This window comes from Orcinus orca, chromosome 1, assembly GCF_937001465.1.
Source record: "Orcinus orca chromosome 1, mOrcOrc1.1, whole genome shotgun sequence".
NCBI classification, from domain to species: domain Eukaryota; kingdom Metazoa; phylum Chordata; class Mammalia; order Artiodactyla; family Delphinidae; genus Orcinus; species Orcinus orca.
Window position 1 is genome coordinate 59,850,804 of NC_064559.1, and position 15,464 is coordinate 59,866,267.

General features: G+C 37.7%; 1 protein-coding gene across 5 annotated transcripts in view; it reads right to left on the reverse strand.

The window, feature by feature from the left end:
* The window catches only part of GORAB (golgin, RAB6 interacting), a 53,224-nt gene extending 38,099 nt beyond the window's left edge, over positions 1 to 15,125 (reverse strand). For 2 of the 5 annotated variants that reach the window (XM_049715886.1, XM_033428063.2), the window contains exons 1-4: positions 14,957 to 15,124; positions 5,140 to 5,491; positions 2,594 to 2,695; positions 70 to 210 (exon numbers count right to left, since the gene is read on the reverse strand). In XM_049715886.1, coding sequence (XP_049571843.1) covers positions 70 to 210; positions 2,594 to 2,695; positions 5,140 to 5,491; positions 14,957 to 15,017 — 656 coding nt within the window. In that variant the 5' untranslated portion in view covers positions 15,018 to 15,124. Of the gene's footprint in view, positions 1 to 69; positions 211 to 2,593; positions 2,696 to 5,135; positions 5,492 to 14,956 lie in introns of those variants that run through there. The other 3 variants (XM_004269747.3, XM_033428062.2, XM_033428065.2) reach the window with 3 other exon arrangements.
* Between the last annotated feature and the right edge of the window lie 339 nt (positions 15,126 to 15,464).

A 15,464-nucleotide genomic window follows, 5' to 3' on the forward strand; every position in this document is an offset into this window, starting at 1 on the left:
CTGGCCTAGCCAGCAATAAACGTTAACTAAATTAAACTCCTTGTTCAGAGTTCCATTTCCCCAACTTACCAAGCATATGAATAGTCAAGGCTGGCCTGATCAATCCGGTTCCTGAGGATTCCAATGTCAGCTGACACCATGTCATCTAAAGCCTGTAGCTCCTTCTGGATCCTCTTTAGTTTCATGGTTTCTGCCTGAGTTCTTTTAGATCTATAAAGTGAGGAATACGAGTGGAAAAATAAAAACATTATAAAATCATGTATCCATACACAATATAAGTGAAAAAAGCAAGCTACTGTATATACAATATGATTGTAATGTGTAAGTTTTAAGAATTAAAAAAAAAACTAGAAAAACTGAGATAAAACAAATGCTGGTAACATTTTGGTATATCTCTAAAACTGCATTTGCACTTTTCCTCCTTATTAGGCCAAATTATATATTAGTACATACTTTTTTATACACAAGGAAAAAAAGTAATTAAAAAAAATACCAATAGAGAGTTCACTCATAGGCCTATATTCATTCCATAAGGATGAGAATAAGCACTAAAAGGATGTATCTGTATAGAGAACTGGATATGCTGGAATACTGAACACAGCTTTCCAAATTCCAGCCTTAAACTCTTCTTGCTAAGCCTACTTTCATTTGCCTGATACTTAGTGGACGCCAAGAACAGCTGCCTACATTAAACACCATTCCTTTATAAGTCTGAGAACATCTATTTGGTTTTATTATTTTTTAAAATAATTTTTATTGGGGTATAGTTGATTTACAATGTTGTGTTACTTTCAGATATACAGCAAAGTGAATCAGTTATACATATACACATATTCACTCTTTTTTAGATTCTTTTCCCATATAGGCCATTACAGAGTATTGAGTAGAGTTCCCTGTGCCATACCGTAGGTTCTTATTAGTTATCTATTTTATATATAGTAGCGTGTATATGTCAATCGGTTTTAATTTTCTTAAGATTCATTTCCCCAAACTTCTTTGATTCCTCTTCCTTAGGAAAACTACAGGTCCTCAAAATTCTTCTTTCTGGGGCTCAAAACCAAACACTCTTTTTGTTCCTTTGTTTAGAAGCAACCTCAGCCTTCTCTCCAACCCCAAGTACATCATCTACTTAAGAAACAGAATAAACAAATACAAAAGCCAACCTTTAATCACAATTCCACTCATTGTGAAATTTCATACACATTCTCACAGGAGAATAAAACTCTCAATAACACCACTATACTGCAACTTACATTCTCCTGATTTCTACTCCATTATGCATTTACCCTTATTTTCTGCCTACAAAAGTTAACCACGTGATCTTTTTACTTCAAGTGATTCACTATCCATTTAGTAATAATCTAATCAGGTTATATTTCCTTACACTTCTGTCTACAGTAATACTTTCTGTCTTAAATCAAAAGCACGTAGAGAAGAGTAAGTGCTGAGCCTGTAAATCTTTTTGTAAAATCCCGAGTAAACAGCCTCCCCAACCTCTTCCAAACTGAAGACTACTAAAATGCTTTTCAATAATCATGTTTCAATAATCACATTGTTTTTCTTCTTGAAACATAAGTTCAGTAAGTTGAGTATTTCCTATGCTTCATGAAAGATCAAGGTGTACCAGGAAGAAAAAAAAAATCATTATTTTCAAATACATACATCCCTTTGGCAGATAAAATCCTGAATTACTCTTATACCCACGTGCCTTTCTCTCCATCCCTATTCCTTCCTCTCCCCCTGACACATACACCAGCTTTAATGAGTAATAGTTGTGCCAGACTTTTCTGGAGATCTAAAAAGAAAATGCCTCTGAATACTTGCTTGCCTTTAATTCTCACTATTCTCAATCATTGCTTTATTGACTGAGCTTGGTTTCCTAAGGCCACAGCACACTAGAAACTACAAAGAGGGAAGAGTGGGTGAGGGATGGGAAAAGTGGCTCAAATAGGAATGTTGTTGTTCAAGGCTTGTACAGTGCAGTAAAGGAAAAGGGATCGCTGACAAGCTCACTCTGGAAGGTGAGAGAAAAACTGAATTGTATACAGTATGGGACAATGCTCATAATGGTGACCCACAGTCAAGGATAAAAAGTTAAATTATATCATGTACCTTTTATCAGTGGGGGCAGGATACATTATTTAAGAAAAATGGCCATAGGAAATACAATTAGGATTTGTGGGTGTATAAGTCACTTATGTGGAATAATCTTATTCCTCTACATGTCAGATGATTAAGGCCTATGTGAAAATTAAAACTTGCATTTGTTGCTAATTTACTTATGTTGATAGCTATTTACTGCTCCCTTATGAATGTGTAGATGGTTAAAACTAAAAACACTGATGATGATCCTTAAGTTTTAATTGCCCCTGTATTCATAAATACATTATAATCTATGCTTAAAAAGCCCTCCTTAATAAATTAAGACTGTAATTTCAGTATCATTTGTAACGCATAATTTGTTTAGTAGGTCTTAAAAGTAATGGTTGTAGAGAAAACGCCATTTATTAGAACAGACATAGGAAAATAAATATAAAACATGACAAAACTAATTACAGATTACAAACAAGCTCTCCTGGTTCAGGTGCCTCACCTTTCTGCAATAGCTTTAGCCAAAAGAGCTTTCTTACGTTTATTTTTCTCTTCCATTAGCCGTTGTTCTTGTTGGAGGACTTCCCAACGAGATTTTTCTTGCCTAGGGAGCAAAAGTATAAAAATGAGTTTCTGAAACCCTGCTCCACCTTACCAGTCTCAGTTCCTAAGTATAAAATTTAATCAACCAGATTATATATTTTTTCTTTCAAAAGTCCTCTTAGGGTTTCCCTGGTGGCACAGTGGTTGAGAGTCTGCCTGCCAACGCAGGGGACACGGGTTCGTGCCCAGGTCCGGGAAGATCCCACATGCCGCGGAGCGGCTAGGCCCGTGAGCCATGGCCGCTGAGCCTGCATGTCCGGAGCCTGTGCTCCGCAAGGGGAGAGGCCACAATGGTGAGAGGCCTGCATACCGCAAAAAAAAAAAAAAAAAAAGTCCTCTTAAAAGGAACCCGTCTGTAGCTCATTATTTTGTTCTAATAGGAACAAAGACTATGATTTGAAGTAAAGAAGGCTTATATAAATTGGCTCTCTGAAATCCATTATACATATATAACCTAGGAACCCAAACTGGAAGCCAGAGTACTATGGCATTTTTTTGGAGTACAAAGAAACTTGTTTAAGTTAATCATGTGTTATATGCAAAATAGAAAGCAAAATAAGTTGTTCTGTAACTAATTTCATATCTTTTATAGTTTTCTATAATACACATCTTCACCATGTAATAACCCTTAGCACAGTAACCAATGTTTATTTCATACATTCTCTACAATTTGCTCACTTCTTTCTAGCTCTTAAACATTTTAAACAGAGTGAAACACTATGAACTAAGACTTGAATGTTGGGCTAAAGAAAAACTCCAAAGATCTGAAAACATGAATTGTCTTCCCATCTTTCCAATTCTAAAAGAAATATATTAAAATTTCCTGTAAATTCATGAACTTAATGTCAACTCAAATTAAACAAGGTAATGACAAAGCTTTTTGCTCCTATTACTGTCATTTCTCACAGTCATTATATCAAAAATCTCTATTCCCAGACCTAGTAACCACTTGGAAAATTATCCTTTTCTCTCCGTTCCTACAGCCTCCACCTTAGTGCTGGCATTGGTCCTTTCTCATTTTTACTACCTGCAGGTACCTCCTCCCCAGATACCTTAGTTCCAGCTCACCCAGCACCCAAATGGTGTGCAACAGTGACACCTGGATTTTCTCTAACCATTATTTTTATCAGGGCATCTCTCCTTCAGGGGTCTTGGTGGGGTATTACAGCATCAAGGAACTCATTGGCAAGCATCTTCTGCTTCCAAGTCCTTCTTCACTTCCTTAATTCTCTATTTTCTGGCTTATCTTGTGCCTCTTTCAGAAAAGTGAAATGTCATCTCTGACCTTCTCTAGTATATACTTTTCCTTTCCCCCTCTTAGAGCCTCAGACTTTCTCCGTTTTAACAAAAGTTCCTGAGACTACATGTCTTCTATGAATATTTTCTCAACCTAAAAAGAGAATAATTTTCCTAATGACATTCAGTCTAAATTCTCCAGCTCAATTTACACACCCCCGCAACAACTTGTCTCAGGACTTTGCTGGTAAACTACACTTAAGACATTAAAAGTATGCACTTCTTTAATTTGGGTCTCATACTTCATGTGGCTTTCTGTCTCTTGTCAAAATGATTTCTTGGCTGTAAACCCCTGGTGGGCAGGAAACACTTAAAACTCAGTACAGAATCTGGATTAGCAGAGATTGGAAAAATAGGTGAGATAAGAAAAAACATAAGACACTTTGAAAAAGAAAGACTCAGAAAATGGAAAAAAGAAACAAATACCATTCTTTCTTCCCTGTGAGTGATAAATCAGGAGGAAATAAAGAGTGGATATTCAAACATAAACTATATAATAAAAAAAAATTCTGATTATAAGAATTCACAAGTCATAGAATGGTAATTTCCACAAAAATGTGCCTAAACCAAATTCTGCAGGTGGTTTCTAATACAAACACATTAAAAAAAGAAATCTAATGATGCAGCTGAATTATTTAATTAGTCCTCTCAATTTCCAATACTTTTTCCTTTGACCATCCCTTCACGTCTCTTCAGAAGTACCCTTTTCTGGGCCAATGGAGATGCAATCTGGAAGTTGAAAGAATGGGTTCAATTTGGGGAGGAGTACCATGCATATAAGAACTGGTTCTGGTGAGTGTAAAGGGCATAGACTCTGGATCCAGAGAGTCCTGTATGTGAACCCCAACTCTGCTACTTATTAGTGGTGTATTCACTTTGGGAATACAGTATCTTTGAGTCCAAGATATCTCATCTATAAAGTGAAAATAATGAACATGCATTGTAAGACTATTGTAAAGACTAAATAACATAAAACATAAGAAGTGTGTAACACTGCTACTTATATTTAGGTGGTAGCTATTTTTCAATAGTTTATTCATTACATTTCTACGTTAGAATATAAAACAAACAAAATGCATTTCTTCAAAGCCCAATGGGAAAAAAACGTTAAAATGGAAAAAAGTCGCATGGATATACAGACTTACTAACAATTCCACTTTCTTTTTTTCCAATTTGCAATCTGGTTTTGGAGGTAGAACCTCAGCATTTTTGTGACCTTCATGGGAATTCTTAAGTCCTAGTTTCCCTGGTTGACTTTCAATACCCTGTGGTTTTCCATCACCAATAGGAGAGGTGAGTGTGGGGGGAGTGGGGGGAGAAGAACATGGTCTTTGAGTATTAAATCTTTGTTTTGGTGCAGAAAGCAGCTGCTCTGGAGGTAATGAGGTTGATCCATCTTGAAGTCCAAGTTTTTGGCTTTGCTCTTGAAGGGCTTTTTCTCGCTGAAGTTGTTGTCGACTTTTCTTCACAGGGAGAAGACGCCGCTGTGGTTCAAATGGATCTATATAAAAAAGAGAATGGAGAAAAATTCCTTTGTGTGAGCAGCAAATAATTATAATTTCTCTAAGAAAATAAAGCTTTAACATTAAACTCTGATAATTTTGCAGGGTTTTTCTCCCCTTCTCTTTCTTAAAATCCCAGAGAAAAACAGCCATCTTCTTGCAGAGTTTTGACAGTTCTCCGATCATACCGTTAATATTTAACAAAAACTTCCTTAGTTCTCAATTATCTTTGAGGAAGTCCATTTGTCTGTGAGTTAGGCCTTAGAATACAAAGCAAGGTTTCAACTTGATTTGCTAACTGCCAAAAGAATCTAATATGACCAAAGTAGGTAGACAAATGAATTCTCTGATATGCCTTAAATTTGATTTATGGTTCTGTCTGTTCTTCTGAAATAAAATGGTGGTTGTTTTCAAATAGGCTTCACCTTTCTTAAATTTTAACAGATCTTAGGGTAATTTGATACATAGGTAGACATGATACACGAAGTAGAGCTGAATGAAGTCTCTTAATTTTAGGAATGCTAGTTAACCCTAAATTGTTTTCTTTCATCTTCCAAACAGTCCAGGGCTGTGTTCCCCAGAGTGTAGTTAGCCTTTAATCAATGTATGCAAGTTAATTTTAATAGCAGCCTGAGCAAAGCAATAGAGGAAGATAAAACAATCGGGAGAAATTTTTCTTAAAAGCATTACAAACTAAATGATAACACTTCTATTGTACTTTCTGGATTGTCCATACCAGTGTTAACCTTGTAGGTCAGACAACTGGAGAATCTTGACTCACATTCATACTATACTACATAAGATCTGTAAGAGGTATTCTTTACTAAATGCCTGAGAAATGAAACTATGATAAGTGCTAATAAATGAACTAAGTGTGTTTTTTAAATCCTGCATATTGACCTTTGAAACAACATAAGCTTAATATTTAAATTTCCCAAAGGAGAGTTAAAAGCTTTGGAGTCAAAGTTCTGGTGCTGCTTTTCTCCACACCTCAGTAACCTTAGGCAAGTCAATTAATTATTCCATACCTCAGTTTCTTCATCTGTCAAACTGGTTGAAAATTTACTTGCTCTACTTATCTCATGGAGTTGGTGTAAGAATTAAAGAAAATATTTTCAAAGACATACAATCAAAAGTAAAATGTTATTGTTGACTTTAGACAGAAACACAAAGTAGAGTCCTACATCTTGCAACAGAAACTTATTCTTGGCTACTGATCTTTATTCACACCATCAGAAAATGTCACTGAGCCTGCTTACCTTTCAGTTACACTTGTTAGCTGAATTATTAATATCCCTCTGAAAGTCAGTAATACAGCTTCCACTTTATTTTGCATTTTCACAGAACCTACCTATGAGATTAAAAATGCTAACTTTTAAACTCCCAAACAACAAATCAGGTCACTTAAGGATTAAACATATGACAAAAAACCTCTTGGAACTAATAAGTCATTATAGCAAGGTTACAGAATACAAGATTAATATACAAAAATCAATTACTTTCCTAGCAGCAATGAACAAGTGGAATTTGATATAAAAAACACAGTAACGTTTACATTAGCACTCAAAAAAAAAAAGAATTACTTAGGTATAAATCTAACAAAATATGTACAAGATCTGTGAGGAAAACTACAAAACTCGAATGAAATCAGGGAACTAAATAAATGGAGAGATATCCCATATTCATTGGTAAGAAGACTTAGCATTGTCAAGATGTCAATGTCAGTTCATCCTAACTTGATCTATAGATTCACCACAACACCAATCAAAATCCCAGCAAGTTATTTTATGGATATTGACAAAATGATTCTCAAGTTTATATAGAGAGGCAAAAGACCCAAAACAACCAACATAATATTGAAGAACAAAGCTGGACTGGCACTACTTGACTTTAATGCTTACTATAAAGCTACAGTGGGTATCAGCAGAAGAACAGAATAGAGATCAATGGAATAGAACAGAGAGCCCAGAGCCCATATTAATACAGTCAACTGATCTTTGGCAAGGGTGCAAAGGCAATACAATGGAATAAAAATATTCTTTTCAACAACTGGGCTGGAACAACTGGACATCCTCCAGCAAAAAATAAATAAATCTAGACACAGACCTTATGCCTTTCACTCAAAATGGATTATAGACCTAATGCAAAACTCCAAACTATAAAACTCCTAGAAGACAACACAGGAGAAAATCTAGATGATCTCAGGCAATGACTTTTTAGATATAACACCAAAAGGCACTATTCATAAAAGAGATAACTGATAAACTGAATATCATTAAAATTAAAAACTTCTGCTCTGTGGAAGACAATGTCAAAGGAATGAGAAGACAAGTCACAAACTGGGAGAAAACATTTGCAACAGACACATCTGATAAAAAAGGACTGTTATCTAAAATACACAAAAAACTCTAAAAACTCAATAGCAAGAAAACAACCTGATTAAAAAATGGGCCAAAGACCTTTAACAGACACCTTGTCACCAAAGAAGATATACATACAGCAAATATGCATATGAAAAGATTCCAAATCACATGCCATCAGGGAAACGCAAATTAAAACAAGATACCACTACACAACTATTAGAATGGCCAAAAATCTGTAACACTGACAACACCAAATGCTGGTGAGGTTGTGGAGCAACCAGAACTCTTTCGTTGTTGGTGGGAATGCAAAATGGTAGTCACTTTGGAAGACAGTTTGGTGGTTTCTCACAAAACTAAACATACTCAGGCTTCCCTGGTGGCGCAGTGGTTGAGAGTCTGCCTGCCGATGCAGGGGACACGGGTTCGTGCCCCGGTCCGGAAAGATCTCACATGCCGCGTAGGGGCTAGACCCGTGAGCCATGGCCGCTAAGCCTGCATGTCCGGAGCCTGTGCTCCGTAACGGAAGAGGCCGCAACAGTGAGAGGCCTGCGTACCGCAAAAAAAAAAAAAAACAAAAAACAAAAAACTAAACATACCCTTACCATAGGATATAGCAATCGTGCTCACTGGTATTTTATTTTATTTTATTATTTTATTATTTTTTTTTGGCGGTATGCGGGCCTCTCACTGTTGTGGCCTCTCCCGTTGTGGAGCACAGGCTCCGGACACGCAGGCTCAGCGGCCATGGCTCACGGGCCCAGCCGCTCCGCGGCATGTGGGATCTTCCCGGACCGGGGCACGAACCCGTGTCCCCTGCATCGGCAGGCAGACTCTCAACCACTGCGCCACTAGGGAAGCCCCTCATTGGTATTTTAAAGGCAATAAAAACTCATGTCCACATGAAAACCTGAACATGGATGTTTACAGAAACTTTACTCGTAATTGCCAAAACCTGGAAGCAACCAAGATGTCCTTCAGTAGGTGAATGGATAAACTGTGGTACACACAGACAATGGAATATTATTGAATGCTAAAAATAAAAGAAATAAGCTGTCAAGCCACATAGAGCATGGAGGAACCTTAACTGCATACTACTAAGTGAGAGAAAACAATCTGAAAAGGCTATATACTGTATGATTCCAACTATATGACGTTCTGGAAAAGGCAAAACTATGGAACAGTAAAAACATCAGTGACTGCTAAGGACTGAGGAGAGAAGGGATGAATAGGCAGAGAAAAGAGGATGTTTAGGGCAGTGAAAATACTCCGTATACTATGACAGATACATGACATTATGCATTTGTCCAAACCCATAGCATGTACAACACCAAGAGTGAACCCTAATGTAAACTATAGACTTGGGTGATAATGATGGGTCAATGTAGGTTATAATGAATGTGCCACTCTGGTGGAAGATGTTGATAATGGGGGTGGCTATGTACATGTGGGGTCAGGGAGTAAATGGGAAACCTCTGTATCTTCCTCATAATTTTGCCATGAACCTAAAACTGGTCTTAAAAAAAATTAGGTTTTTAGGAAGAACTGGAAAAAAAAGGAACATACTGTTTTACATACTTATATTGGGGGCTGCAAGCATCCAGAAGACTGTGGTAAACTGGGAGCACAAGCACAGTTTAAAGGGGGCAATCCACAGCCACCTCTAGACATTAAAAATGGCAGCTGTCACTAAAAAATTTAGGTCAGTGTTATCAGACATTTTGATTTTTCACCAGAAAAATTCAGATTTTTATGTAAAATATAGGGAATTGCATCAATCAAGAAAATCCAGGTTATGCTGTAGAGGCAAAGAACCCTGGAATCTTTGTGGTTTTAAACAACAAAGGTTTATTTCTCATTAATGCCACGTGCCAACTGAAGGCCAGCAGCATCTTTCTGCTAATCAGTCTCTTAGGGCACCAGGCCGACTGCACAGCCATTTAGTGTTGCTAGCCCCCATGGCAGGTGAGAAGAGAGCTCAGGAAGGTCCTGGTTCAGCAATTAATTGCTCTGACCCAGGAGTGACATAACACTTCTGCTCACAATTCAATGCTGAACTAGCACTTGGTCTGATCCAAAAACAACGGCAATAGGAATATACTGGGAAGAGAAGTGAACTAGAAGTATTTTCACCACTATTAATTTAAAAAGAAATTTAAAGATTAGATAACCCAAAAAAGGAAAAATAGAAAGACAAACACATTTCTGGGTTAAATCGATCCAAGAGGCTGAGTTTAAGCTCTACTTTCTCCTACCAAGACAACCACCATTTGAATCATGTGTTGATCATTCCCTTCCTTTGCTTTTTATGTCATACTGCATCTACAAATATTTCTTTAAAATTTTATTTTGTTTTAACTTTATATAAAAAGTGTCATGGTGGATGTAATCTTCTTTAACTTAATATGATATTGCCAATATTCATCCATATTGTTCATGTTGCTTTAGCCATTCAATTTTAATGCTAATTTAATTTTAATGTCTCCTCTTGTATAGGTACAAGAATTTACCTTAGATACCATCTAAGAACTGTTGTGTCATAAAGTATAACTTTAGGAGAAACGTCAAGTTGCTTTCCAAAGTGCATTCCCTCTGGCAACGTACAAGATCCTGTGGATGCACTTTCTCGTCAATATATAATAGTATCAAACTTTGATTTTTGTCAATCAAATGGGTATGAAGTAGTATCTCACGGTGGTCCTGATTTGTAATTCTGATTGTTGATGGTGATAAGCATCTCTTCATATTTCCTTTACTAAGAAATATATATTCATATCTTTTGTTGATTCTTTTGGCTTGTTTGTATTCTTCATATGTCAGCAGCAATTGGAAAATATAATTAAAGAGAAGATATTTCAATACTAGAAATTATCAAGTATCTAGGAACAAATCTAGCAAGAGGGTGTTCAAAACCTCTACAGGAAAAATTCTAAAATTTTATTAGAAGATATTAAAGAAGACCTAAATAAATGAAGACACATACTGTGTTAGTGGTAGTGTTCACAATGTGAAAATGTGAAACCTCCCCAAGTTGATCTAAAGACTCAATGCAATTCCAATAAAAATTTCAACTGGGTTTTCCATGAAATTTGGTAAAATCACAAAATTTTTATATGAAGGGGTAAAAGTTCAAGAATAGCAAGGAAACTTCCAAAGAAAAAGAACAAGGGGACTAGACTACTAGCTATCAGGAATATTGCAAAACTTTAAAACACTGTGGTATCAGTGCAGGAATAGATAAGCGACCAATGGATTAGAATAAAGAACAGAGAAACAAGCTCATACATGTTTGAAGCACTGGTATACAACAGAGGTAGCATAGCAGATCAACAACAAAAGGTGGGATCTCTTCAATAAATGAACCCGGGAGAAAACTGGTTATCTATATGGAAAAGATGAAATCAGCTCTATCCTTCATACCATATAAAAACAAACAAAACACTCACCAAATGGATTAAGGACTTAAATGTCAAATCAACACTTTAAAACACATCAGAAACACATTTCTTTATGCAATATTTTGAATCTGCTACAGCTTATAATAAAAACGATTTTTAAAAACTTTTAATTGAAAATAGGGATTAATATCTTTTAGAACTTATAGTAGGGTGCTAATTTCTTAAAATACAGAAAACGTTGGCTATAAAAGAAGAACTAACAACTTTGTCCATATTAAAATTAAATACTTTCTTCATTAAAAGATAAAAGTTAAAAGATAAATTACATACTGTGAGAAGATATTCATAATTTAACTGGCAAAGAACTAGTATCTAGAAAAAAGAACTCAGGACTTCCTTTGGGACACAGTGGTTAAGAATCTGCCTGCCAATGCAGGGGACATAGGTTCGATCCCTGGCCCAGGAAGATCCCACATGCCATGGAACAACTAAGATAGTGTGCCGCAACTACTGAGCCTGCTCTCCACAACTAGAGAGCTGCATGCCACAACTACTGAGCCCATGTGCTGCAACTACTGAATCCTGCGCGCCTAGAGCCCGTGCTCTGCAACGAGAGAAGCCAGCACAATGAGAAGCCCGTGCACCACGATGAAGAGTAGGCCCTACTTGCCACAACTAGAGGAAGCCCGCACACAGCAACGAAGACCCGATGCAGCCAAAAATAAATAAAATTAAAAAAAAAAAAGAATTCGTGAATATTTTCTTTAATTAGAAATTGACAGCACTGTTTATTTACAATTTTTTCATTACAAAATAAACTATACATTAAATAATATGTATGTCTCTGTTACATATACACATCCAACTTGTACGAAGTATAAAAACTCATAACACAGTTTTATAAAACATGACTACAGTAGACGTAACTGATGTTCAAGGACTGACACATTACCCCTCTTTTGGAACACACAAGATAATTTTACTTCCTGTCCTCCAAGTCATATGACTTACTTTTGCTAAATGAAACATAAGTAGGAGTGACACATTCCCAATGCTCAATTCTCAATCTTCTCCTGCCATGGTGAACTCCTATGACAATACCAAATCATGGTGTGTAGTGACCATGTCAACCCATGGAAGACATGAAACTAGAGTGGAAAAGAGATCTTTATTATTTCAAACAACTGATACTTTAGGGATATGTGTTACTGCAGCTTAAATTGGCTTAACCTGATTTCATAATTTTCAGTACTTCTGAAAGTGTATTTGCCCCTTCTTGTTCATATTCCCTTGCCTTCCCACCACCCTGAATTTTGTGTTTCATTCCTTTGATTTTCTTTATATATCTCCTATATTCCTAAAAGAATATACCTGCTTTGTATGATTTTGAACTTCTATACATGGTATCAGACTGTATATATTCTTCTGCAATTTGTTCTTTTCATATATTAAGTTTATGAAATTTATACATGTTAATACATGTGACTATAGTTCATATATTCCCACTAGCTGTATAGTAGCCCAGTGGATGATTATACCACAATTTATTTATCCACTCCCTTGTTAATGAACACTTGGGTTGTTTCCAGCTTTTTAATATTATAAACAATATAAACAAGATTATTAAGAACTTTTTGACTTTCCCAAATGCCCATATGGGTTTCTCTAGAGTAGTCTTGTCTTTATTTTTGCTGGCAACCAACCCCATCTTCATAGGTTATTTAAATATATATATATATATATATATATATATATATATATATATATTTTTTTTTTTTCTTTGCGTACACGGGTCTCTCTGTTGTGGCCTCTGCCGTTGCGGAGCACAGGCTCCGGATGCGCAGGCTCAGCGGCCATGGCTCACGGGCCCAGCCGCTCCGCGGCATGTGTCTTCCCGGACCTGGGCACGAACCCGCGTTCCCTGCATCGGCAGGCGGACTCTCAATCACTGCGCCACCAGGGAAGCCCTAAATATATTTTTAAGGCTGGAGAACAGCTGGAAGGAGCCTTAAAAATTAAAGATTCAGCTGTTCTAGTCTTATAAATAAGAACTTCAAGACAAAAAGATTTAGAGGCAGAGCTGGGAGATCTTCTATATACCAATCAGCGTTTGGCTATGAGTATACAAAGATGCTGAGATGTTTTCTTAAGGTGATCAAAGACTAGTGAGTTGACCTCTATGCTCTAACCTCTCACTGAAATGATAGGTCTTTAAGTTAAGGTCCTTAACGTACGAAACGTTACTTCCACATAATGAACCCAATGTTTAATTTAGCCTTCTACGTTAAGTCTTCTTTCCCCTGGCAAACTCACCTCTGCTAACACATAATTTCTGTGAAATTTTGCCAAGCTCCACCTAACCACCAGCACAGTAAAGTTCCTGCTAATTCTGTAGCAAGCTCTTGTACAACATCTACTATCACATTATATTATAGTTTGTCTCCTCATTAGACTATAAGCTCTTCGAAGGCAGGGATGAGGCCTTGTTCATATCAGCATCCCTAATTGCAGAAGCTGATACCCGTAACTTCTGGTCAGACCAGAAGCAGGGGTACTAGTACTCCATACATCTGAACATGGGAATGTCAGTTAATTACAAACTGTAGTCTAACTTTTATGATTTAGTTTTAAAAGGTCTCTGGACCAGTCAAAATTTCCTCGATCTACATAATCTACACTGGCCTTACATTACAAATTTACTTCCTTTTCCACTTGTCAGCCCTAGATTATTTTCACAACCATGCTAAAAATGCACAAGCTTACCTGAGAAAACATCCAGTTTTCTCACATACTCTAACTAAAGGCATGGCAGAGCTTATTTAATTTTCTCCCAGAATGTATAAGTTATGGCACCAAGAATGGTGTAAGCTCACAGAAGAGGTGTGCACTACCAGGATCACTGTACAGAACTTTACGAAATTTCAACCACAATCAAAGCACCGTTTATATTACCAAGAGTTTCTCACAAAGTATCAGCAAACTTAATTTCTTCATTGAAAGATAACAAAATAGTACAAGTCCATTCAATGATTACGTTATAAAGCTGGAGAAGGAAGCACAAAATTTTAGCTTACACTAAAGTCAGTAGATATGGATGGATGGATAGACAGAGGCGTAGATAGGTAGCTAGCTATTTCACATCTATCTTCTCAAAGACCCTTTTGGTTTGCTGACTCTCAAGAGTTGGAAAGAACTGCAAAAATCACCTGGCAAGTGAAAGCAAGACTCCAGATGTCTTATGAAAAGCACCAACTTTTTGCATTTATTCAGACCCCTGTGATCCTTTTTCCCAATCATTGCCTGCTTCTATAAATTCATCACAAACCTAATATGGTGTGTGCCCCTTCTCCTTCCTTTACTCAGACCCCAACCCTCCAACCACTGATCTATGCAGCAATCCCCCTAACAGGTCACTTCCTCTCCCAAGTCCCCTTCCTTTCACCGGAAAAAGTCAAATCCCTGAAATAAATGCCTGAAGTCTCTTTTCTAAAAGTAGACCCCAGTCCTCTGTGCCTGCCCCCCTCCCCCAGCCGTGGCTCCAAGCACATCCACTTCTGGCGCCCTCTCAAGCCTCTCCTCCCACTTATAGCTCCTTCCCCTAACACAGATAACCCTTTTCCCCGCCCCCTTCCCCTCAAAAACTGCAACCCCGCCCCTTCCCCTTAACAGACCCAAGAATTAAATCTGTGCAGACCCGTCCCTTTACCTTTAGTCTGCTTTAGTCGCCTCAGCTCCTCCTCAGAGAAGCCAGCCCAACCCCGCGCCATCCGCCTCGACTTGCCAGCGCGCCCAGAACGCCCAAACCTCAGAACCCCAATTGCCAACACACCTACCCAGGCACATCCGGGTTCTTCCCCGGCCGCGGCTGACCAACCAATCAGCGCATCGAGCTCTGGACGCAAGGCCCCCTCTCCCGTGCAGCAGGACCCGGCTCTCTTCGAGGCTCTCTCCGTCAGTGCCGGACAAACTGCGTGAAGAAATCGTGGCCTCGCAGACATTCATTTCCCCTGACCTGGCTGCTCTTTCTCCCTGTCTCCTATGCTTGTTGGGTTATCGCTTCAAGAGGTAAAGGGGGAAATAGCAATGGAAATAAATGTGGAGATAAACAGGCAGTGAGGAAGTGACTACGAGTCGGTGGCGGAAAAGGGAGGACAGAGCTGCCACTTGGCGCCCTCCAATTTACTGGGGCGGAGCACTCTACGTGTTGGTGGTGG